Genomic DNA, 25,534 nt, shown 5'->3' with positions numbered 1-25,534 from the left:
TCCATTGCTGGTGTTTCTTGGCCCAAGCAAGTCTCTTCTTATTGGGGTGCTTTAGTAGTGGTTTCATTACAGCAACTCAACCATGAAAGCCTGATTCACGCAGTCTCCTCTGAACAGTTGATGTTGAGATGTGTCTGTTACTTGAAATATGTGAAAACATTTGTCACGGGAGGAGAGTTGGTGATTACCCAAGTAAGAGATCTCAATGATGTCTGGCTGTCAATGATGTCTATTTGCCTGTATATAAATATCAATAAATTCAGTTCAATAGATGAATCTAAAACTTGGAGGAGATCGCTAAAATTTCCATAAGAAAGTCATGAAGCAGAGGCAAATTATAAAATAGTGCTATCCTAAATATCTGTAAAGCTAAGATTTTTAACTTGTCAGCTCAACACCAGTCAGTCAGTGAACCATTAAACCAGTGACTTAAACCCAAAGGTTAGGGGTTGAAGGTGAGGTTTAAAGTCAGAGATTAAAGCCGAAAGTGTCACTTACCGTTGCCCTTCCAGACATCAGTCAGGTGACAGCCACCTTCTCCGGCCTCCTTACAGAACTCCACCACGTCTTTACAGGTGGTCTCTGGGGTGATGGGCACCTCTGTCAGCATCTGCTGGCTGTCGCTCAGGTACACTGTCAAGATCATCTACAGAAGGGAGACAGAGATATAGCTTGTCAAGCATACTATACATCTCTGACAAGGTATCGCCTAGGCACATACTTATTTGCCCTAGAAAACTCTTCTATTGTAGTAATACCAGACTACTGGTAATATCGGATTAGCAACTATACAACATACATATGGCAGAAATGTTCATGCATGTAACCCAGAGAGGAAAGCTCTTGTAACAGGAAATGTCCCCTTAACTCTGGCTGTCCTCTAGCCTAAATACATTTCCATCAGATGCTTTGCCTCAAAGTCAGAGGTAGTCAAGAGGGAGAGAGACTATTGATGACATAGCTGAGCGATAGACATTAGAGGAGAGATATTACAAGCACAGACCGCCAAGACAACATGCTTAGAGTAAGACAGTGATTTTGTATGTCTATTGTTTAGCTGGATGTTTATGTGTCCATGGTCAGTGTGTCCTGTTCCTCCTATTCATAGGTTGCTTTGATGCGTTTCTAATACCTTTTAAGACTTTTTCTGGTAGATGTTTTGGAAGACTCCCTTTCCATCTGTAAGACAATAAATCAAAGCCTTTGCTTATTCAACATTTTTAGGATGGAAAATGGTTGAAAAATGTATATATGCCTTCATTTTAAAAAACATATAGCCTCCTATCTTCCATTTGACATCACATTTGAAATGCTTCTATGAACTTCACATGTTGGTACTCATGGGTCCTTTTACATGTTGGTGCTCATGGGTCCTTTTACATGTTGGTGCTCATGGGTCCTTTTACATGTTGGTACTCATGGGTCCTTTTACATGTTGGTGCTCATGGGTCCTTTTACATGTTGGTGCTCATGGGTCCTTTTACATGTTGGTGCTCATGGGTCCTTTTACATGTTGGTGCTCATGGGTCCTTTTACATGTTGGTGCTCATGGGTCCTTTTACATGTTGGTGCTCATGGGTCCTTTTACATGTTGGTGCTCATGGGTCCTTTTACAGGTTGGTGCTCATGGGTCCTTTTACATGTTGGTGCTCATGGGTCCTTTTACAGGTTGGTGCTCATGGGTCCATGGGTCTTTTACATGTTGGTGCTCATGGGGCTTTTTACATGTTGGTGCTCATGGGATTTTTTTACATGTTGGTGCTCATGGGATTTTTTTACATGTTGGTGCTCATGGGATTTTTTACATGTTGGTGCTCATGGGATTTTTACATGTTGGTGCTCATGGGATTTTTACATGTTGGTGCTCATGGGGCTTTTTACATGTTGGTGCTCATGGGATTTTTTACATGTTGGTGCTCATGGGATTTTTTACATGTTGGTGCCCTTGGGCTTTTTACATGTTGGTGCTCATGGGGGGTTTTACATGTTGGTGCTCATGGGGGGTTTTACATGTTGGTGCTCATGGGGCTTTTACAAAAACATTTATAAATATGATTTGCAGTTAAACTAGGCAGTGACATCATCATTTCCAGATTGACAATCTGTTGTAAACGGAAATGTGGGTTAATCTGCAAATGTGGGTGGCAGAATTTAAAAAATGTCTCTCTCTTAATGTCACCACCCCCTCCTACCTGTCCAACAGAATCATCCACTAGGATATACATAGACAGAGCTATTTATACCCAACATTTATACCCAGCTATTTATACCCAGCTGCCTGACACTGGTCCCTTGGTCTGTATAAACCACTGAGCCCTCTGCGGAAGGCTCAGCCCAGCCCCATAAGCATGTCTAAACCACAGACACACCAACCGAGACAAGCCCTGAAATGGAGCTGCATGTCCCGTCCACAATGTAAGGTAATCTCTCCCTGCCACACGCAAGGACGGGGATAGACAGATTGAGAGGAGGAATTCTGTAAGTCTCAGTTTACAACCCTGAGCAGGCTATAATAATCTGATTATGGCGGTTGTAAACGTGTGCGTGGGTCCACAGTGTGACAAGTGAAAACATACACCAGGAGAGAGAGAGAGCAAAAACAAATCCAGGAATGTAAGGTTATTGTCCCCTCACTGTGAGGGAAAAGGATCATGTATTTTTTTTCTCCTTATGGATTGGCCTGTAGCCTTGACTATATGGGGGCTGCTTAGAATCCAACAAAAACCAACCAAGGGTGATAAAACCCAAACCAGTTCTGAATTCATCATCACTGCTACAGATTCTGTTTCCAAAAAGCAACAATTTGTGAGCATGCATCTCTGACCTCCTCTGTCCTCCGTCACTTAACCTGCTCAGAGCTGCTGTTGCCTCTCAATGAAAGGTCAGAAGCCATACACAAAGAGCTAGAGTGGCTAAACTAGCCTCTGCCTAATAGTATTAAACACTCAGTCACACTGAACAGCCTACTCCATGTTAACATTCATAACAAAATCCCACACAGTCAGGTAACTTTTCAAATCTACAAAGACACCACACATGCCTACAGTACAACAAGATACAATACGCAATCATATGCACCAGAAACATTGTCCTCAACCACATACATACTGTGCCTCTCCGGTGTCCTCACCCAAACTACACTCATTAAATAACAAAAAACATCAACAGCCCACCAAACTCTTAAACTTGTGCAAACACATAACACCTTAAAAACATATAATCACACTGTCCAGCTTCCCAAAATGATTCCTAGCCAGCTCTGGATGCCATTTGCTATTTTTAGCAACAGCATATTTATTTAAATAATAAATAAATCACCTTTATTTAACCAGGTAGGCCAGTTGAGAACAAGTTCTCATTTACAACTGCGACCTGGCCAAGATAAAGCAAAGCAGTGCGACACAAACACAGAGTTACACATGGGATAAACAAACATACAGTCAATAACACAAAAGAAAAGTCTATATACAGTGTGTGCAAATTAGGTAAGATAAGGGAGGTAAGGCAATAAATATGCCATAGTGGCAAAATTACAATTTAGCAATTAAACACTGGAGTGATAGATGTGCAGAAGATGAAAGTGCAAGTAGATACTGGGGTGCAAAGGAGCAAAAAATAAATAACAGTAAAGGGATGAGGTAGTTGGGTGGGCTATTTACAGATGGGCTGTGTACAGGTGCAATGATCGGTAAGCTGCTCTGACAGCTGATGCTTACAGTTAGTGAGGGAGATGTAAGTCTCCAACTTCAGTGATTTTTGCAATTTGTTCCAGTCATTGGCAGCAGAGAACTGGATGGAAAGGCGGTCAAAGGAGGAGTTGGCTTTAGGGATGACCAGGGAAATATACCTGCTGGAGCACATGCTGCTATGGTGACCAGTGAACTGAGATAAGGCGGGGCTTTACCTAGCAAAGACTTATAGATGACATGGAGCCAGTGGGTTTGGCGACGAATATAAAGCGAGGGCCAGCCAACGAGGGCATACAGGTCACAGTGGTGGGTAGTACATAAGGGCAGTCACCTTAGCTGCCCTGCGTGGCACCTGTGCCTTCCTGTTCTCTTTCTCCTGTGGCTGTGGCCCGGGACATACCGTCTGGTGGAGCCAGGCCTTGTCCTTGGTCACACTGACCAGGCTGTGCTGCACCATGCTGAAGAACCTCTTCATAGATCTGGAGGGAGATGATTTTCACAGGCACAGACAGACAGGAGGGCAGGCATGGCTAAGAGACTCACTCACTGCTTGTGGGTGTGTGACACCAGGCAGTAGAAGGATAGGGGTTGGGGTGTCAGTGAGTTAAGGTGAGGATCGTAGCCAGGGTGAGGGTGCGTGTGCTGGTAAATGCAGCCAGAGCCAGACCAGGTGTAACATCATGAATTAGATTCCCAAGGAACAGGCTGTGTGAGGCAGAGAGAGATAAGTGGCACCTGGTGACACTAAGCAGACCAGGATGTCACTGTGACAGGGCACGTATAGGAAGAACAGGACACTCACTGACCATGGGAAATAAGCATCCAGCTAAACAACACACAGACACACACACTTCTTGTTCAAACTACAGGTGTAGAATCTTAAATTTGATCACCCTGTTGTTGCAGGAAATTTCCAGGAAATGCAAACTTGTAGTGCATTCAAGGTTTAAAAAGGCTTCTAAAGTTTGTAATTTTTACTATAAAATGTCAGACTGGATTTGTCCTACAAAAATGTCCATTAATTATAATCCACACAATTATTCACATTTCCTGTTGCTGCAGAACTATTTACTGATGTGAGAAACAGATTAAGTTAAGATCCCACATCTGTACCATTCAAAACAGAAACAACCTAGCAACCACACAACTAAAACCTGCTGAGAGGAGAAACAACATTCAGACAGGCTGATAGGAAATTATTCCATTGTAGAAAACAAATGATGCCATCCCATCTTTTCAATTTCACTTGATATTCGGTTTGAGGAGTGAAGAGTTGGATCTGTGCTGACTGATTCCAATGAAGCCCATATCTAACGGTTGTGCCAGCAACACTCCGGGCCTTGTCAATAGGCGGCAGGGTAGCCTAGTGGTTAGAGTGTTGGACTAGTAACCGCAAGGTTGCAAGTTCAAATCCCTGAGCTGACAAGGTTTGTCATTCTGCCCCTGACCAAGGCAGATGGCCTAGGAACAGTAGGTTGTCATTGAAAATAAGAATTTGTTCTCAATGGACTTGCCTAGTTAAATAAGAGGAAACAAGGAACAAAACCAGGTGCTGTCACAGTGGGCCTGGAGCTGGGCTGACTGATGAGCCACTGCCTGGAGAGCCTGTGATGCACAGACCTGTCACTCAGACCTCATCTACCAGGCAGACAGAGAAAGACAGCTCTCTCTCTGTGTGATTTATAAACAAAGTGTATTTTATAATAATCATTCAAGAGATTTTTCAGATAAAGTATCTCTTTATCATTGGATGGATTTGCAACGTGTCTGTTGGGTGGAAGACATAATGTGCCACTTTTAACCAGAGCCCATACTTCCATGACAGACAACAGAGATAAGAAACCAGAATGCAGACAGTTTGATGTTTCAGAGTCCGACACACTCTGGACCACCTGATTTAGTGTCCTGGCTAGCTGGCTTCCCTGTGCAGCACAGAACAGTCAATAAATTGTCCATAGCAACCACTGTGTAGGGGAACGGGCTTGCCTGGCACCACTAATAGAGCTAAAATCCTGTTCTTCCAGAGATTGTTGAAGTTAAACGCAGGACATAGCTGTAAACACTGCGCTTCATCTGTAGTCTATTCAATGGAGCTGACAGCCTCCCATTCACACTGCTGACATACATGCCCAGTGGGTTTGCACATAGACGGGGAACGGGGTGGGAGTGTTTCCTATAAAGGCAAGAGGTTGAATGGGAGGATCTGAACCCAGTATGTTCTGGATCAGATTTGTAGCTCTGAGATGTGACAGCACCCTGCCATGGAGCAGCTCACAGAGACCAGCACTGTCTGATCCATGTTCAGCCACTAATTTTATCCTCTAGTCTAGAGAGATCATGGTTGGGTTGAATTCCATTTCGATTCAGTAGGTAAACTGAAATTCCAATTCAAAACAAAATGTTCCTCTGTTGTAATGGGAATTTCACTTTACTTCCCTGAACTGACTGAATTGAAATGTAATTGACTCTGACACCGAAAGGCACATCAATACAAATGGCACATGGTATGGCTGGATTCATAACAACAACAGCAGCTCGACTACACAGTGATGCAAGGCTTCACTTCCACTAATGAGAGCTGAGGAGGAGGACTCTCACTATAACAACAACAGTGAGTCAGTCAATTAAACAGGCTAAGTCTTTGTAAGCCTACAACTGGCTACTGGTCAAGTCATGAGATGGGAGAGTACAAAATGGCTCACAATCAATATCAGTCAGTTAGCTCAGACCAAGTGGAGTTGAGTGAATAGAGGGCTCTGAACTTGATCTTTGGCTCGTAAACACCAGAGTTGTACTACAGTAGAGTATATGCTAATAACTGTGATGTTTAAAACACTCACTCCCAATGATAATGAATGTCCAACACAGTCCATTAGCAGTGTCTTTCCTGACTATTCCACCCAAATTCTAAACTCCGGTCTCTGTTAAATAGCTATGAAAGCGGTTGTATCAAATCTGGGTGGAAATAAAGGTAATGGGGGTGCTGTGAAGGATCGAAAAGAGGCTTCTGTAGTACAGGGACGACAAGAGGGGTTTGAGGGAGAAATAGGACTGCCCTGCTAGACATGATAAAGAACATACAAATGGAATATGTGCATGTGTGTGAATAAAGCAGTCGTGAAACTTTCAACCCACTACACTGCCTCGCTAATTATAGAAGTCGAAATTAGGATAATGAGCAAAAGCCAGTTAACAGGCATGAGGAGATCCATGTTGGAGCCGTGTGTGTGTGTACTTCCCTACACTGACAACAGTTACTGGTGGACTGACAGGGAGGTTACAGGTCTTGGTGAATGTGCGTCACTGGGTGGGTGACCACAAGTATTGCCGGTCACTGTTGTGTGGGGATCTTCCCTAGGCTACCCTAAAAGTCTGCCTTATTCCGCTTCCTATTCATCTCTCTCATTGATAGGAGTACCTTAGCTCACCCACCACTCAAATCCATATGTAAATTCTATTCAAATGAACGGGTATTTTTCCAAGACTTCTAAAACTATCCGATTTTTAAAAATGTACTTACCGGCGTCATGATTTTAGTCAGTCAATGCGTGTTTATCCCAGCCAATCTCTTGGAGAAACTCTCTCTCGCTGGTCCGAATAACTGGTCGGTATGGTCGAGTGCGTCCCTCTCCAGAATCGGATGTAATGGTCCTAAAGTAACGACACTTGGTCCCACAGCGATGCAGGCATAACTAGACGCTGAGGGCGAAGTGGATCACGGCACGCAATAGTCACTGAACATCACTCAGCGTAGTTGGGAGGCATGTTGTTTCAGTGAGTTTGCTGCTGAGCGACTGAAAGTTCATGCCACAAATAATTCGCCGATTGCCTTTAGAGGGTTCGACCGCCCGCGCGCTGGAATAAATAGTATAATCAAAGGCCAGGACAAATCCGCTAAATGCTGTTGTAGCAAAGACGGCTGCTTTTATATGGCTATCCGTTTTAAATTCACAGGATAATGCACTTTCCAACCGCAGCTACAAACGCCATGACAGGCAAAGGAAACTCCCGACTGTAGTTCGGTTATATTTTCTGATAATTATATTCTTAACTAGGACTATAATTAAAATACTGATGAATGTAATAAAATAGGCTACCAGAGCATTCTTCCTTCAGTCCAGTTGTTTTAACACATCTAAGCCAACTTTGTTCACATGAGCTGTTTCAAAAGGATGATGCAGTTTTAAATGGAACGTCAGTGTCATCTTGTGTCCATACTGTGAAATGAGTTGTTATATCTCTATAAACACTTAGTTGCAGGGGACGGGAAACGATTCATTGGATCGTTCAGGTCTGACAAAAAAAAACACGAATTCCTCAAATGAATTGTATTAACTTAATTTATTTGAGGTTTTCTAATGTGTGTAGGCCTACATATTGTAGTGGTGGTGCTCATCATCCAAAACATGATCACGTTACACTCTTATTTACGGCACAAAAACTGAAATGAAATTAGGGTATTTACTCTGAAATTACATGGTAAATGGTAATACCTATAGGCCTAAATTACATGTTGATTCATGAGTAATTCAAATACAGCAATCCCCATTTGGTACCAGGCAGTTACCCAAATATGTTGAGAAGTTATAATTCATTTATACCACAGAATTTTGTAGGAAATACCAGGTAAATACAGTATTTATGCAGATTTGTGCTCATCCTTGATGATCTTTTTTTTTTTTTTTTTTTTTTAAATATGTAATACTATCAAAGGCTGTTAAACAAAAACAGATTTCAGCCTTTGCACAACTCATACATGATCACACCACCAACAACAAGGAACCATTTTAAACATCTTGCTTTAATGAATCACTACAGTAGTTGAGGAAAACAGCAGTGCTAACAACTCAGATTAATCTCTAACTGGTCTTTTCACATTGTTTACTTTGATCAAATTAAATGTTACTATTTAGACTGGTAATCAATAACTTTTTTTTTCTTTCAGTATATTTTTTTCTTATTTGAGTATAATCAATAACTTTTCTTATAGTAGTCAGTTTCTTTGTTGAGTAAATCTTGACAATACCGCTTATCTTCTTACTGAATGCAGCAATTTTGTCCATTAGCATCTTTGAAGCGGAGACGCATCTTGGGCTTGTAGTTTTCGAGGTACATTAGTTGTTTTGAGTTGAAGGCTCCACGTCTCTTTCTGAGAGAAGAAACACAGACAAAATGATGGCATTTTGATGGCATTTTAAATGTCACACTGGCATATTCAGGAATCACCTCACCATAACTTATATCATCTTCATTTTTAATCACAGTAGCGAGAAGATATGATAATTTATGAAAATTATTATTCATTTATTAGTATTCAGAAAAATGGTTGAAGTATCCAAATATTATCAATGTAGAGAACTTGTGGGCAGCAGGTAGTTTACCAGTTAAATGTGTTGGGCCAGTAAACGAAAGGTTGCTGGTTCGAATCCCAGATCCAACTAGATTTGAAAAACTGCCAATGTGCCCTTGAGCCAGGCACTCAACCCTAATTGCTACAGGGTCGCTGTCAATAGCGGCTGATCCCTGGCCCCACTCACCGAGGGTGTCTCAGGGGGAATGGGGTATGCTTAAAAACGTATTTTCAATTCACACATGCATAATACACACTTGAACATGTATGAAATAGAACAAATTATAAGCACCCCCCAAATTATTATATAACTTACTGTCTTATAAAGTGAACAGCATCTTCATACTCCATCCCACACTCAATCAACGCCAACGCTACCAGGACTGGGGCTCTGGGGAGAAATTATATCAAATCACATCAAGTGTACTGTAGAGATGGGAAAGTTGGTGTAATATAAAATACCCCTCCTTCACTAAATAACCACATTCACTAAACACTGCTTTGAGTTGGTGGCTAGCAGACATTCGAGGGAAGGAGAAGATACAATATGTAGACAACTCACCGACCCAACCCCGCCACACAATGCACTGCAATGCAACAACCGGGTTCCTCTCTGAATTTACACTTCAGAAGGTTGAGCCAGTCATCAACGACTTGTTCAGGGGGTGAAGAACCATCATCAAAGGGCCAATCCTTTTTGGAGAGAACATATGGTTGGAATTAGGCTCTGTTAAAGGATTCATTGTTTAGGTAGGGTAATTGATAGGCCTAATGCTTTCATGCTACCTCCATCATTAGGAAAAGGACAGGCCTAGATATCATGCAGATACAACAGAAATGGCTGAATCAACTCCAACCAAATTTTAAGGTCTAACAGGTTAAGATAGTGGCAGAACAGAGCGGTCGTCTCACCACAACAGTTATGCCTTCCTGCTCCACAGGGGTTTTGTCGTAAGTGGCATCACACACTCTGACCAGTGTCTGCACTCCAAAAGCCTTCAGATCCTATAATAGATAAGTGATTTTAGTTTAGTAAGTAATCATTCAACACACTTTGTTTTTCAGTTCATTCCAAATGTGGTTTAACATATAAGAACTCTATAAACCAAATAACACAATGCTTCATGTAAATGCAAAGCATAAGAGATATGTATTAGTAGGAGTCAATGATACCGTACCTCTATAAACTTCACCAGCTGGGAGTTGGTGGGATTGTGGGTGATCAGAAACTTCATACAGTCATGGGAGATCTCAACAGGGGCGGGGCGATTCATCTTGACAGACAGAGAAGGCAGTCTTCCAGGAGAGGGTGTACAGTAGAGTAGTAGAGAAAAGTACTCCAAAATGGTAGCTAGATTGGGTATAAAGGTGGTTATTGAAAGATATAGGCTACGGAGAATGGGGCGAAAGTAAATAAAAAGTGGAATATGAAAAGGAAACAAAAGAAAGAAAAGGGGTATCCCTTTAGATTTTAAATCCCAACTAGCCCATTCAGGAATTATTTAGTGGTTGTTTAGTGGCTGGATTAGCTCAATCCAAGCCATATACTTGGAGAAATATCAGCCTCTCTCTCTCCAGGAGTACTGGTTGACTTCTGGTGGGGTATTTCTTCATATGTTTGGCTGCAGGCTGCTCACAGGTGCTGGTGCTGTGCCTGGCAAAAGTCTCCAAAGTGTGGCACCCTCGCAAACGCCATAAATGTGCTGCCTGAAAACATATAATTCACAGGAAGGTAACAGTCACAGGGAGGAATGGTTTTATCAGCAACACAGCCCAATTACTAACAGGTAATAGACTAGCTGCAAAGTAGGATAGGGTACAGCACTGAACCAATTCAGGCTATATAAAAGAGTCCATACGAAGTAATGTCTGTCACGTTGTATTACACGTCTCATGTAATTTTGATTTGCGATAATGAAATAGGCCTAACATGTTGAATAACACTGAGAAAATCAATGAGTGAAACAAACCAACCGTTGTGTGCTGAGTAACGTTGCGTTCATCCAGCGTGCACAAGGCGGTGTGGCAACTCTGCACACCATTGATTCTTCTCTCTACAGTGGCACAGCCTAGGGCTCCTGCTGCTCACAAAGAGCTCTTGACCTGTAAAACAAAGCATTAGGCGAAACCATAGCGTATACATTAAAGCCACGTTGAGGAACAATGCTGTGAAGCCTGAACGTACTTTAGTAACAATAGAAAATACATTTTTTTACATTACATTAAAGTTTCATTCAGCTCATAGAAGAGGAACAATACCATCTATTTACAAATATTACAGCTCTCTCTCTTTGTCCCTATCACTGTCTGTCTCTCTGGCAAGAATAGTTCAATACAGTAAATGCAATGATTACATATTATACATGATGCAATAATAGCTATACACGTAGCTATTGCAGAAGCACTTGCATTTAGCCATCATAGCGAGCTAGTTATTTGCTTGCTTGAGGTTAATCTAATAAATTAGCCATTTGCCATAGATGGCGACAGTATTTGGGAGTCAAGCTAGGTTAGCTAGCACGTTGTCAACGCAGCAGATAAAACTAACGTTAGCTAGCTAACAAAGACGTGCCGGATGTTTAGGCAACTGCCTAGTTACTTACAAAAAGCTGATGATTGACGTCTTCAATGAAAAATCGATGAAAAACTGGTTGAAAGAAGCAACATATCCGTTTGTTGACAGCAGTGCTAAAAAGCGTTAGCTTGCTAGCGGCTTGGTATTATACCACGTGACGTACGTGACGTCTACGTGTATGTTGGGAAAAAATACAGTGAGCATTTTCATTCAGGTTCTCAACACTAGAGGGAGTCACAGTCATTTGGAGAAAGAATACAACATCGTTTTGGGGATTATTCCATGTTAATTCAATGACAGACCTTGATGGTGATAGAGGATATTGCATGTTTGACCTATTCTGACGGCAAAGACACTATCCAAAAAAAGTCTGCCTTGACAAGAAATCTAGTAGATGCATTAATTGCCATAGCGATTTGCGATAATGAAATAGGCCTACATAGGCCATCATTGTAAATAAGAATTTGTTCTTAACTGACTTGCCTAGTTTAATAAAGATTGCATTTAAAAAATAAAAAAAATGCCATAGAGGTCATCATTCTGTGTTACCCAATCTTAACAGTGGAGGCTGGTGGGAGGAGCGATAGCAGGACATGTTCATTGTAATGGCTGGAATGGAACAAATGTGGTTTCCGTATGTTTGATGTGTTTGATACCGTTCCATTTAATTCCATTCCAGCCATTACAATGAGCTCATCCTCCTATAGCTTCTCCCATCAGCCTCCACTGAAACTTAGGATTCCACATGTGTGAAATGGCATATTAGTCTTACTGCTTACAGTAGGCCTATGACGCTCTCACAGTCCACAGCCATATCTCTCTCTTCTCTCTCTCTCTCTCTCTCTCTCTCGCTCTCTCAGGTAGTGGGCTTGGATTCACATGTCTGTTCTTGTGTGGTTTCCTTGAGTCCTCATGAATAGATAAACACACCCACACACCCTTTGTTTAGCAGGTAGAACAACTACACCACTGCCAATAGTATACAGTCCTCACTTCTCACACACCTGGGGCTGGTAGTTTTCCATGTGACACAGGCAGGATTTCTGAGAAAGGAGAGAGAGATACCCGAGGATAGACTCCTGCTCTGTTTGTTTCGCTGGAATATTGACATTTTTCTGATCCCAGTTCATATCCCAAGTAAGGTCATTTTCACCCAACTTTAATGAATGCATGTGTTAACTATGTTGTCTTAGGGAATTGAGGAGAAATTAACTTAAAATTCAGAGACCCAGGGTTACGAAAGGCCTGACACAGTAGAGGCTCTGTACAAAAGAGACGTTCCTGTTTCCTACTGTATGTTTATTATCTCTACACATTAGGTGTTCTATACTCAAGGTGCTTAACATGTCTTTAATAATAATGATAATAATACATTTTATTTGACATACGCCTTTTAGGACGCTGAAAGACACTTTATATTATAAGTACATCAAATCAATCACCGTCTGTTTGTTCAGTGATGTGAATGTAGTGATGACGCACTTTTGCTTTCTACCAACATAGCAATACCTCTGTACACATTTAAATGACCATTTACTGGCAAGTACTGTTGTTGCAAAGACTTTAGTAATAATGAATCAATAAATAAAATACAATCACGATCTGGAATACTGAATACTTGTCAAATACAGGCCTACGCTCTAACAGTAAATATATAATCAATAGTCTGAGTGGATGTGGGAGACATAAATACAATGGTATCATTTTAAATGATGGCGTCATTACTGACATTATGGAAAAGTATGTGTTCCATTTTTTTATTTCCGTAAGGCCTACAGTTTGAAAATTGATTGCTGTGCTTCGAATCTCTAAAAGCATTTAGAGTGGATAAATCCTATCAGAAGGTAAATTAGTTTAATCTCCATGGACCAATTAAAGAGGACGTAACACAAAAACATATACACATACTGTAGGCCATTTAGGTCTTGTTAGATTCATGAAATGATGAGTCAAGAATTTAATTATCTAACTTCCCTTCATTGAAATTGTGCTGGTTTTACAATAAATGGACTTCCTCTATTGTAAATAAACTAGGTGTGGTTTCTTCATGGACATTTTAGTGTTGAATTTAGTAATGTCAATGCCTACACTGCTTTGTGAAGACTCACAGAGTAGCAAGCGAGAACTAATGCCATCACACAGAAAATAATGTGTTTAACTGCACTGAAAAGGATTGAAGATTGGCCATGTCAGTGTCTTTGTGGTCAGGTTTAATTCTATGTGTTTATTTCATTTATGACAGATTTGTTTTAACCCTTTGTGAGACCATTTTGCCTTGTGACTGACTTCTGTATTTTACAGGCCACAGGGATGAACTGGTCAGCACTAGAGAGCCTACTCAGCGGGGTCAACAAGTACTCCACTGTGTTTGGTCGTGTGTGGCTGTCCATGGTGTTTGTGTTCCGTGTCATGGTGTTCGTGGTTGCCGCCCAGCGTGTGTGGGGAGACGAGAGCAAGGACTTTGTGTGCAACACCAGGCAGCCCGGCTGCACCAACGTCTGTTATGACAGCATCTTCCCCATCTCACACATCCGCCTGTGGGCCCTCCAGCTCATCTTCGTCACCTGTCCATCTCTCATGGTCATGGCTCACGTCAAGTATCGTGAGGGGAAGGATTCAAAGTATGCTTCCCAGCACCAGGGCTCTCACCTGTACGCCAACCCAGGGAAGAAACGTGGAGGCCTGTGGTGGACCTACCTGGTCAGCCTGATCTTCAAGGCCGTGGTTGACGCAGCCTTCCTTTACATTCTCTACTACATCTACCATGGCTATGACATGCCACGTCTCTCCAAGTGTGCCCTGGAGCCTTGCCCAAACACAGTGGACTGCTACATATCCAGGCCCACGGAGAAGAAGATCTTCACCATCTTCATGGTGGTCTCCTCAGCCATCTGCATCTTCATGTGCATCCTGGAGATGTTCTATCTGTTGGGCAAGCGGTTACAGAAGGTGCTTAAAGTACGGCAGGCCAACAAGAGACTTCTCTTCGCTGAGTGCCATGAGGTGACCAACATCGCTCTGCCGAGGTCATCGTATATCAGGGTAGATCCAACTATTGGGAGCCAGCAGAACATCAGCAGACAGAAGAAGGCAAAGGAGGCTGCTGCCACAAGTCTGTAGTCCTGATCTGTTTGATTTTGGTGCATTATAGCACTGACTTTGCTGAGAGCTACTTTATTGAGGAAAAATTTGCTTAGATATGTGGTTGTCCCACCTAGCTATCTAAAGATGAATGCACTAACTGTAAATCGCTCTGGATAAGAGCGTCTGCTAAATGACTAAAATGTAAATCCATATTGCACTGACTTTGTGGGTGGCTACTTTATGGAGGAAAAATATACCTACTATGACTGAGATATATGGTTGTCCCACCTAGATATATTAAGATGAATGCACTAACTGTACATTTTACTCTATACTGGAGCATTTTGGATTTGAGATCAAGTCTTTTATATGAAGCGACAGTACAGAATGTACCGCTTAGAAATTAACGCTCTTTATATATCTAGTCTCTCCGTTTGAAGACGTCATAACTATTTGGACAAATTGACTTATAGTGTATAGGCAATGAATACATCAAGCTTGTTGGATGCATTTGCAGTTTGTTTTGGTTGTGTGTTATGTTTTTCCCAATAGAAACTTAATAATGAATGATAATTGTATTTCTAAGTGAGTAAATGAGATGTTTCTGAACACTTCTTAATGAATCCTGATAAGGCAAGGATTAACAAAAATCATGAATGAATCATGAAAAATTATGGGTGATAAAGTTACAGAGGCTATACAAAAGATGCTAACAACTCACCATTCCCAAGATGAAGTCAAATCAAATATTATTTGTCACATGCTTCATAAACAACAGGTGTAGACTAACAGTGAAATTCTTACTTACAGGCCCTTCCTAACAATGCAGAGGAAAAAATAATAACACAAGGAATAAATATACAATGAGTAACGATAACTATATACACGGGGTACCAGTACCAAGTCGATGTGCAGGGGTACAGGGTTATTGTTGGAGATATGTACATACTGTATAGGTAGGGGTAAAGTAACTAGGCAACAGGATAGATAATAAACAGTAGCAGCAGCATACAGTGAGGGAAAAAAGTTTTTGATCCCCTACTGATTTTGTACGTTTGCCTACTGACAAAGAAATGATCCGTTTATAATTTTAATGGTAGGTTTATTTGAACAGTGAGAGACAGAATAACAACAACAAAATCATGAAAAACATGTCAAAAATGTTATAAAGTGATTTGCATTTTAATGAGGGAAATAAGTATTTGACCCCTCTGCAAAACATGACATAGTACTTGGTGGCAAAACCCTTGTTGGCAATCACAGAGATCAGATGTTTTTTGAAGTTGGCCACCAGGTCAATAATCGCACCAACTGTTGTCACCTTCTCACCAAGCTGCTTGGCGATGGTCTTGTAGCCCATTCCAGCCTTGTGTAGGCCTACAATCTTGTCCCTGACATCCTTGGAGAGCTCTTTGGTCTTGGCCATGGTGGAGAGTTTGGAATCTGATTGATTGATTGCTTCTGTGGAGAGGTGTCTTTTATACAGGTAACAAGCTGAGATTAGGAGCACTCCCTTTAAGAGTGTGCTCTGAATCTCAGCTCGTTACCCGTATAAAAGACACCTGGGAGCCAGAAATCTTTCTGATTGAGAGGGGGTCAAATACTTATTTCCCTCATTAAAATGCTAATCAATTTATAACATTTTTGACATGCATTTTTCTGGATTTTGTTGTTGTTATTCTGTCTCTCACTGTTCAAATAAACCTACCATTAAAATTATAAACTGATAATTTCTTTGTCAGTGGGCAAACGTACAAAATCAACAGGGGATCAAATACTTTTTCCCCAAAAGAGTTAGTGCAAAGAGGGTCAATGCAGTCCGGGTAGCTATTTGGTAGTCTTATGGCTTAGGGGTAGAAGCTGTTCAGGGTCCTATTGGTTCCAGACTTGGTGCATCGGTACCGCTTGCCATGGAGGTAGCAGAGAGAACAGTCTATGACTTGGGTGGCTGGAGTCTTTGACGATTTATAGGGCCTTCCTCTGACACCATCCCAGACATGCTGTTTTCAACTCTCTAGAGCAGGAGCGGTAGAGATACTCTGAATGATCGGCTATGAAAAGTCCACTGACATTAACTGACCTGTTGCACCCTCTACAACCACTGTGATTATTATTATTTGACCCTGCTGGTCATCTATGAGCATTTGAACATCTTGGCCATGTTCTGTTATAATCTCCACCCGGCACAGCCAGAAGAGGACTGGCCACCCCACAAAGCCTGGTTCCTCTCTAGGTTTCTTCCTAGGTTCTGGCCTTTCTAGGTAGTTTTTCCTAGCCACTGTGCTTCTACACCTGCATTGCTTGCTGCTTGAGGTTTTAGGCTGGGTTTCTGTACAGCACTTTGTGACATCAGCTAATGTAAGAAGGGCTTTATAAATAAATTTGATAGACTTACGTTTTTGATTTTATTATAATATATTTTTTCCAACCACAGAAGCCCGCTCTAAATGTTCAAAATATAATTTAGACACAGACGATCAATAGTTTATAAAAAATGTTTTATCACAAGCACAAAATAAATTTAATTCATTAAAATGAATTAAATTAAGGAAACACCAATATAAATTGTCAGGAAGGCTGCAGTTTGGGCAGCATGTGCGCCAAATATAGGCTACAGCTTGTTGCGTGGTGGCCCTAAACATATAATCCATAGAAGGTTTTGTAACCCCGGGGCCTATGATTTCTTAATCCGGTCCTGCAAATGCATTCAACAAGTTTCTTTTCACAAGCTTGATGTAGATATAGTGTGCAATGAATATGGGACCAAATTCTAAACTTTTGACTGCTTGAATACACTTTAAGTGAATTTGTCCAAATACGTATGACATCTTCAAATGGGGGGACTACTGTGGGTACATAAAGTGCTTTCATTTCTCAAATGTGCAACGTTCACCTCACTCACTCAGAAAGCCATGCAAATGAAATCACCTCTCACTCTTCAACAAAGGGGAATTTGCATCGCCACCACAGACAATTCAAAACCCCTTTTCCTGCAGTATGCTTTACACAATAAAAAGTCAACAACCTTTATACAATTCAAAAGGTCACAACAATCTTTGCACGGTTCAAAAGCTACAACAAAAATTATTAAACAGATCAATTCAAAAGCTCTCCCTTTTCTGAAATTCTCTCTCTCTCTCTCTCTCTCTCTCTCTCTCTCTCTCTCTCTCTCTCTCTCTCTCTCTCTCCTCTATCCCCTTCTGTGTTCTAAAGCCTCAGCCCACACGGTCTCTCTCTCTCTCTCTCTCTCTCTCTCTCTCTCTCTCTCTCTCTTCTCTCTCTCTCTCTCCTGTCTCTCTCTCTCTCTCTCTCTCTCTCTCTCTCTCTCTCTCTCTCTCTCTCTCTCTCTCTCTCCTCTCTCTCTCTCTCTCTCTCTCTCTCTCTCTCTCTCTCTCTCTCTCCTCTCTCTCTCACTCTATCCCTTTCTGTGCTCTAAAGCCTCAGCCCACACGGTCTCTCTCTCTCTCTCTCTCTCTCTCTCTCACTCTCTCTCTCCTCTCTCTCTCTCTCTCTCTCACTCTATCCCCTTCTGTGTTCTAAAGCCTCAGCCCACACGGTCTCTCTCTCTCTCTCTCTCTCTCTCTCTCTCTCTCTCTCTCTCTCTCTCTCTCTCTCTCTCTCTCTCTCTCTCTCTCTCTCTCTCTCTCTCTCTCTCTCTCTCTCTCTCTCTCTCTCTCTCTCTCTCTCACTCTATCCCCTTCTGTGTTCTAAAGCCTCAGCCCACACGGTCTCTCTCTCTCTCTCTCTCTCTCTCTCTCTCTCTCTCTCTCTCTCTCTCTCTCTCTCTCTCTCTCTCTCTCTCTCTCTCTCTCTCACTCTATCCCCTTCTGTGTTCTAAAGCCTCAGCCCACACGGTCTCTCTCTCTCTCTCTCTCTCTCTCTCTCTCTCTCTCTCTCTCTCTCTCTCTCTCTCTCTCTCTCTCTCTCTCTCTCTCTCTCTCTCTCTCTCTCTTCTCTCTCTCTCTCTCTGTCTCCTCTCTCTCTCTCTCTCTCTCTCTCTCTCTCTCTCTCTCTCTCTCTCTCTCTCTCTCTCTCTCTCTCTCTCTCTCTCTCTCTCTCTCTCTCTCTCTCTCTCTCTCTCTCTCTCTCTCTCACTCTATCCCTTTCTGTGTTCTAAAGCCTCAGCCCACACGGTCTCTCTCTCTCTCTCTCTCTCTCTCTCTCTCTCTCTCTCTCCTCTCTCTCTCTCTCTCTCTCTCACTCTATCCCCTTCTGTGTTCTAAAGCCTCAGCCCACACGGTCTCTCTCTCTCTCTCTCTCTCTCTCTCTCTCTCTCTCTCTCTCACTCTCTCTCTCCTCTCTCTCTCTCTCTCTCACTCTATCCCCTTCTGTGTTCTAAAGCCTCAGCCCACACGGTCTCTCTCTCTCTCTCTCTCTCTCTCTCTCTCTCTCTCTCTCTCTCTCTCTCTCTCTCTCTCTCTCTCTCTCTCTCTCTCTCTCTCTCTCTCTCTCTCTCTCTCTCTCTCTCTCTCTCACTCTATCCCTTTCTGTGTTCTAAAGCCTCAGCCCACACGGTCTCTCTCTCTCTCTCTCTCTCTCTCTCTCACTCTCTCTCACTCTATCCCCGTCTGTGTTCTAAAGCCTCAGCCCACACGGTCTCTCTCTCTCAGCTACAACGCCTTTTAAAATAGCACACTCCATCCACAGCACAGCACATTGCCTGCCTTAACGTTACATAAGTGACACCTGTTAGCCTTTTACTTGTACTTCCCTCCTACAATTCCATTTCTCCATTATCAACACACCCTCTCCCTCACTCTATTCTTCCCTCTGTCATCTAACCACAATAACAATTTCCTTTAGTGCTCTCTCGTTGCCATGGCTCACACTGCTTATTGTCCCTCATTCTAGTATGGTCTGATCCCACTGGGCACAGACGTCTATTACACGTTGGTTCAACGTTATTTCATTGAAACGACTTGGAAACAATGTCGATTCAACAAGTGTAGCACCTGGCAGATATTCTACTGCATGATTCACCCACTCGGCTACACCCACTCATGCAGTGTCCTAGCTGGCTACGTATCACACTGTAGAAACAAGCACACAGCATGCACCCCCACATACTCCTTGAAAAAAATTGAGTGAGAAAATGAACATGTTAAATCTGAAAAATGTTCATTTCTTTATTCTCTAATGATATTAGTAAATACTACAGTATTTAATTTGCATATACCCTACCCATTCATTCCCCTGCTCCAAATCTCAATTTTTGCCACACAAAATTGAGAATCCTAAATTACAAGTATAGACCATATAATTACATAACTACAGTTTATTGAAAGAGAAGAAGCTCTGAACTATCTGTTCAGACCTACCCACAAGTTTATAGAAAACCACATCAGTTCTGAACTATCTGTTCAGGCCTACCTACCTAGAGGTTATGGAAAATGTGCTCTTTTAGTATTTCTCCAATAGGTTTCCAGAAGGAGAAAGCTTCCACTTCTATGTCAATTATAATAAAATAAAAACACTATAGTAAATGCTACAGTAGTGTCCACTAAAACACTACAGTAAATACTACAGTATAGTACAGTCCACAAAACAGTGATTACTGCAGTATACAACAATCCACAAAAAAACACTACATTAATTACCATGGTGTGTACTACAGTTTTCTTTTACCACTGTCACGCCCTGACCTTAGAGATCCTTTTTATGTCTCTATTTGGTTTGGTCAGGGTGTGATTTGGGGTGGGTATTCTATGTTCTATTATTTGTATTTCTATATTTTGGCCAGGTAGGGTTCTCAATCAGGGACAGCTGTCTATCGTTGTCTCTGATTGAGAACCATACTTAGGTAGCCCTTTTCCCACCTGTCTTTGTGGGAGATTGACTTTGTTTATGGCACATAGCCTTTAGCGTCACTGTTTGTTTTGTTGTGTTTATTGATTTGTTCGGCGTCTTTTCTAAATAAAAGAATATGTACGCTCACCACGCTACACCTTGGTCCAGTTCTTTCAACGGCTGTGACAGAACTTCCCACCACAAACGGACCAAGCAGCGTGGTAAGGAGGAGCAGCGTGTTCAGGAGGACTGGACATGGGAGGACATCCTAAATGGCAAAGGATCCTGGACATGGGAGGAGATCCTGGCGGGAAAGGATCTCCTGCCGTGGGAGCAGCTGATAGCAGAGAGGAAGGTGGAGGCAGCGAGAAAGAGGGCCCAGGTTTACACAGGGTTACGGCTGGCACCAAAAACTGGGAGGCCACTCCTCAAAATGTTTTTTGGGGGCACACGGGGAGTGTGGCAGAGTCAGGATTCAGACCTGAGTCAACTCCCCGTGCTTACCGTGGCGAGCATGTGACTGGTCAGGCACCGTGCTATGGGGTGATGCGCACGGTGTCTCGAGTGAGCATTCACAGGCCGGTGTGCTCTGTGCCAGCGTCCCGCATTTGCCGGGTGGAAGTGGGCATCCAGCCAGAACGGGTTATGCCAGCTCTGTGCTCGAGACCGCCAGTGCACCTCCACGGCCCAGTATATCCGGTGTCTCTGCCAAGAACTAAGCCTCCTGTATGTCTCCCCAGCCTGGTGAGTCCTGTGCCTGCTCCCAGAGCAAGGCCTCCTTGTGTGCTTCTACACTCCAGTGATGATCCATGGCAAGAAGCCTCCAGTGATGATCCATGGCACGAAGCCTCCAGTGATGATCCATGGCACGAAGCCTCCAGTGATGATCCATGGCAAGAAGCCTCCAGTGATGATCCATGGCACGAAGCCTCCAGTGATGATCCATGGCACGAAGCCTCCAGTGATGATCCATGGCACGAAGCCTCCAGTGATGATCCATGGCACGAAGCCTCCAGCGACGTCCTCCAGTCCTGGGCCCCCAGAGATGGCCTCCAGTCCGGGGCCCGCTATGAGGGTTCCCAGTCCGGGGTCGGAGACGAGGGTCCCCACACCAGAGGTGCCACCAAAGTGGGGTGAGCCAGTGGTGGAGTGGGGTCTGCGTCCCGCACCTGAGCCGCCACCGCGGATAGATGCCCACCCAGATCCTCCCCTATAGGTTCAGGTTTTGAGGCCAGAGGCCGCACCTTTGGGGGGGGGTGTACCATCACACCCTGACCTTAGAGACATAAAAATTATCTATTTGGTTTGGTCAGGGTGTGATTTGGGGTGGGTATTCTATGTTCTATTATTTGTATTTCTATGTTTTGTCCTTGTAGGCTTCTCAATCAGGGACAGCTGTCTATCGTTGTCTCTGATTGAGAACCATACTTAGGTAGCCCTTTTCCCACCTGTCTTTGTGGGAGATTGACTTTGTTTATGGCACATAGCCTTTAGCGTCACTGTTTGTTTTGTTGTGTTTATTGACTTGTTCGGCGTCTTTTCTAAATAAAAGAATATGTACACTCACCACGCTGCACCTTGGTCCAGTTCTTTCAACAGCCGTGATAACCACAGTAGTTATACTATAGTTACCTGTAAATACTACAGTATATAACAGTAAATACTGCAGGAATTAACTGTACTCTAGTCCGCAAAAAGACTACAGTGAAAACTGTGGTATTTTCAGTGCATTTGGAAAGTAATTCAGATACCTTCACTTTTTCCACATTTTGTTCTGTTACAGCCTTTCTTTTAAAACTGATTAAATAGTCCCCCTCTCATCAATATACACACAATACCCCATAATGACAACACAAAAATAGGTTTTTAGAAATTCTTGCTTTTTACAAATAAAAAATGGAGAAAAAAACCCATTTACATAAGTATTCAGATCCTTTACTCAGTACTTTCTTGACGCACCATTGGCAGTGATTACAGCCTCGAGCCCAAAATTTGAAATGATTTATACTTTTGATACTTAAGTATATTTGAGCAATTACATTTACTTTTGATATGTAAGTATAATTAAAACCAAATACTTTTATACTTTTACTCAAGTAGGATAATACTGGGGGACTTTCACTTTGACTAGAGTCATTGTGTATTAATTAAGGTTTCTTTACTTTTACTCAAGTATGACAATTGGGTACTTTTTCCACCACTGCTTGGGTATGACCCTAAAGGCTTGGCACACCTGGATTTGGGGAGTTTCTCCCATTCTTCTCTGCAGATCCTCTCAAGCTCTGTCAGGTTGGTAGGGGAGTGTCGCTGCACAGATATTTTCAGGTCTATCCAGAGATGTTCGATTGGGTTCAAGTCTGGGCTCTGGCTGGGCCACTCAAGGACATTCAGAGACTTGTCCCGAAGCCACTCTTGCTTTGTGCTTAGGGTTGTCGTCCTGTTGGAAGGTGAACCTTCACCCCAGTCTGAGGTCCTGAGCACTCTGGAGCAGGTTTTCGTCAAGGATCTCTCTGTACTTGCTCCATTCATCTTTCCTTCGATCCTGACTAGTCTCTAAGTCCCTGCCGCTGAAAAACATCCCAACAGCATGATGCTGCCACCACTATGCATCACCGCAGGGATCGTGACAGGTTTCATCCAGACGTGAAGCTTGGCATTCAGGCCAAAGAGTTCAATCTTGGTTTCATCAGACCAGAGAATCTTGCTTCTCATGGTCTGAGAGTCCTTTAGGGACCTTTTGGCAAACTCCAAGCGGGCTGTCATGTGCCTTTTATTGAGGAATGGCTTCCGTCTGGCCACTCCACCGTGGCCAGACGGAAGCCATTGTGCTGCAGAGATGGTTGTCCTTCTGGAAGGTCCTCCCATCTTCACCGAGGAACTCTGGAGCTCTGTCAGAGTGACCATCAGGTTCTTGGTCACCTCCCTAATAGGTCAGTTTGGCCGGGCGGCCAGCTCTAGAAAGAGTCTTGGTGGTTCCAAACTTCTTCCATTTAAGAAGGATGGAGGTCACTGTGTTCTTGGGGACCTTCAATGCTGCAGACATTTTTTAGTACCCTTCCCCAGATCTGTGCCTTGACACAATACAGTCTTGGCGCTTTACAGACAATTCCTTTGACCTCATGGCTTGGTTTTTGCTCTGACATCCACTGTCAACCGTGGGACCTTATATAGACAAGTCTGTGCCTTTCCAAATCATGTCCAATCAATTGAATGCACGACAGGTGGACTCCAATCAAGTTGCAGAGACATCTCAAGGATGATCAATGGAAACAGGATTCACCTGAGCTCAATTTTGAGTCTCATAGCAAAGAGTCTTAATACTTATGTAAATGAGGTATTTGTTTTTTTATTTTTAATACATTTTGAAACATTTCTAAAAACCTGCTTTTGCTTTTTCATTATGTGGTATTATGTGTAGATTGATGTAGATTGATAATTTAATCAATTTTAGAATAAGGCTGTAATGTAACAAAATGTGGGAAAAGTCAAGGGGTCTGAATACATTCCGAATACACTGTATACCATAGTATACTATAGTATTTTTTCATGTGGGTTGTCATGCCAATGGACTTGGCAAGTGCACAAACAGATCTGGGACCAGGCTAATATAGAGTGCCTTGAGAAAGTATTCACACCCCTTGACTTATTCCACGTGTTGTTGTGTTACAGCCTGAATAAAAGCAAAAACATGTTTTTAGAAATGTTTGCGATCTTTTTTAAATGAAATACAGAAATATCTTTGTAGTGACTGGGTGTATTGATACACCATCGAAAGTGCAATGAATAACTTTACCATGCTCAAACGGATATTCAATGTCTGCTTTAAAAACAATCTACCACTAGGTGCCCTTCTTTGCGTGGCATTGGAAAACCTAACAGGTCATTGTGGCTAAATCTGTGTTAGACATTTACTGCTCAACTGAGGGACCTTACAGATAATCGTATGTGTGGGTTACAGAGATGAGGTAGTTATAAAAAAAATCATGTTAAACACATGGCGTGAGTCCATGGAACTTATGTGACTTGTTAAGCAATTTTTACTCCTGAACTTATTTACACTTGCCATAAAAAAGGGTTTGAATACTTATTGACTCAAGACATTTCAGCTTTTCATTTTTATTTAAATTGAATTTGAAAAAAGATAATTTCACTTTGACATTATGGGGTATTGTGTATAGTGACAAAAAAATCTCAATTAAATTAATTTTAAATTCAGGCACAACAAAATGTGGAAACAGTAAAGGGGTGTGAATACATTCTGAAGGCTCTGTAGAATAGAAACAGTAAAGGGGTGTGAATACATTCTGAAGGCTCTGTAGAATAGAAACAGTAAAGGGGTGTGAATACATTCTGAAGGCTCTGTAGAATAGAAACAGTAAAGGGGTGTGAATACATTCTGAAGGCTCTGTAGAATAGAAACAGTAAAGGGGTGTGAATACATTCTGAAGGCTCTGTAGAATAGAAACAGTAAAGGGGTGTGAATACATTCTGAAGGCTCTGTAGAATAGAAACAGTAAAGGGGTGTGAATACATTCTGAAGGCTCTGTAGAATAGAAACAGTAAAGGGGTGTGAATACATTCTGAAGGCTCTGTAGAATAGAAACAGTAAAGGGGTGTGAATACATTCTGAAGGCTCTGTAGAATAGAAACAGTAAAGGGGTGTGAATACATTCTGAAGGCTCTGTAGAATAGAAACAGTAAAGGGGTGTGAATACATTCTGAAGGCTCTGTAGAATAGATATTCTCAATAATCTTTAACAGAATCAATCAATTATGCAATAACCACGTCTGGTGTGTTTGAAGCACCCCGAAGCCACAATATTGAACATGTGAGGTGTATTTTTTTAATGTGGTGCCCTGTCAAACCTACTGGAGAAGTCTCCTTCCTCAAGATGCTCAAACAAAAGGTTGATGTCATCTCTGTCATTCAATGCGCCAGAGCTCAATGTCAACTGTTCCACTTATTTGGGTTGGGGTAACAATGATTCCTTCTTCAAACAAAAAGACACACAAAAAAGAACAGTGTCACATATGAGTGAGTGACAGTAA

At 42.3% G+C, this 25,534-nt stretch overlaps 3 protein-coding genes across 12 annotated transcripts in view; 1 reads left to right on the top strand and 2 right to left on the bottom strand.

Annotated features, from left to right (window-relative positions):
* The window catches only part of LOC112256818 (apoptosis-stimulating of p53 protein 1-like), a 52,298-nt gene extending 44,470 nt beyond the window's left edge, over positions 1 to 7,828 (bottom strand). For 2 of the 10 annotated variants that reach the window (XM_042325306.1, XM_042325309.1), the window contains exons 1-2: positions 7,210 to 7,825; positions 499 to 646 (exon numbers count right to left, since the gene is read on the bottom strand). In XM_042325306.1, the coding sequence (XP_042181240.1) occupies positions 499 to 646; positions 7,210 to 7,218 (157 nt within the window). In that variant the 5' untranslated portion in view covers positions 7,219 to 7,825. Of the gene's footprint in view, positions 1 to 498; positions 647 to 1,132; positions 1,180 to 7,209 lie in introns of all 10 variants that reach the window. The other 8 variants (XM_042325310.1, XM_024430339.2, XM_042325312.1 and 5 more) reach the window with 6 other exon arrangements.
* Positions 7,829 to 8,011: 183 nt separating this feature from the next.
* On the bottom strand, positions 8,012 to 11,790 carry ptp4a2a (protein tyrosine phosphatase 4A2a). The gene is made up of 7 exons (XM_024430338.2): positions 11,643 to 11,790; positions 11,014 to 11,142; positions 10,218 to 10,746; positions 9,952 to 10,044; positions 9,602 to 9,732; positions 9,356 to 9,430; positions 8,012 to 8,838 (listed from the first exon to the last, which is right to left on the bottom strand). Exons 3-7 carry the CDS (start codon positions 10,311 to 10,313, stop codon positions 8,727 to 8,729), a joined length of 507 nt encoding a protein of 168 aa, XP_024286106.1. The 5' UTR covers positions 10,314 to 10,746; positions 11,014 to 11,142; positions 11,643 to 11,790; the 3' UTR covers positions 8,012 to 8,726.
* A 795-nt stretch (positions 11,791 to 12,585) lies between these two features.
* Positions 12,586 to 15,313, top strand: gjb9a (gap junction protein beta 9a). The gene is made up of 2 exons (XM_024430340.2): positions 12,586 to 12,751; positions 13,916 to 15,313. Exon 2 carries the CDS (start codon positions 13,925 to 13,927, stop codon positions 14,732 to 14,734), a length of 810 nt encoding a protein of 269 aa, XP_024286108.1. The 5' UTR covers positions 12,586 to 12,751; positions 13,916 to 13,924; the 3' UTR covers positions 14,735 to 15,313.
* Positions 15,314 to 25,534: the final 10,221 nt, after the last annotated feature.

The sequence above is a fragment of the Oncorhynchus tshawytscha genome, linkage group LG08, assembly GCF_018296145.1.
Source record: "Oncorhynchus tshawytscha isolate Ot180627B linkage group LG08, Otsh_v2.0, whole genome shotgun sequence".
NCBI classification, from domain to species: domain Eukaryota; kingdom Metazoa; phylum Chordata; class Actinopteri; order Salmoniformes; family Salmonidae; genus Oncorhynchus; species Oncorhynchus tshawytscha.
The sequence above is the reverse complement of the archived record's forward strand: the minus strand, read 5'-3'. Positions and strand labels throughout refer to the sequence as shown.

What these genes read in the sequence shown, in the direction of transcription:
- ptp4a2a (XM_024430338.2), bottom strand. Translation starts at nt 10,313, where the DNA reads ATGAATCGCCCCGCCCCTGTTGAGATCTCCCATGACTGTATGAAGTTT. An exon ending in AGGAAGGCATAACTGTTGTG is followed by an intron (nt 9,733 to 9,951) that starts GTGAGACGACCG and finishes CTCTCCAAAAAG; the next exon opens with GATTGGCCCTTTGATGATGG. An exon ending in GCTGTTCACTTTATAAGACA is followed by an intron (nt 8,839 to 9,355) that starts GTAAGTTATATA and finishes TTCTTCTCTCAG; the next exon opens with AAAGAGACGTGGAGCCTTCA.
- gjb9a (XM_024430340.2), top strand. Translation starts at nt 13,925, where the DNA reads ATGAACTGGTCAGCACTAGAGAGCCTACTCAGCGGGGTCAACAAGTAC.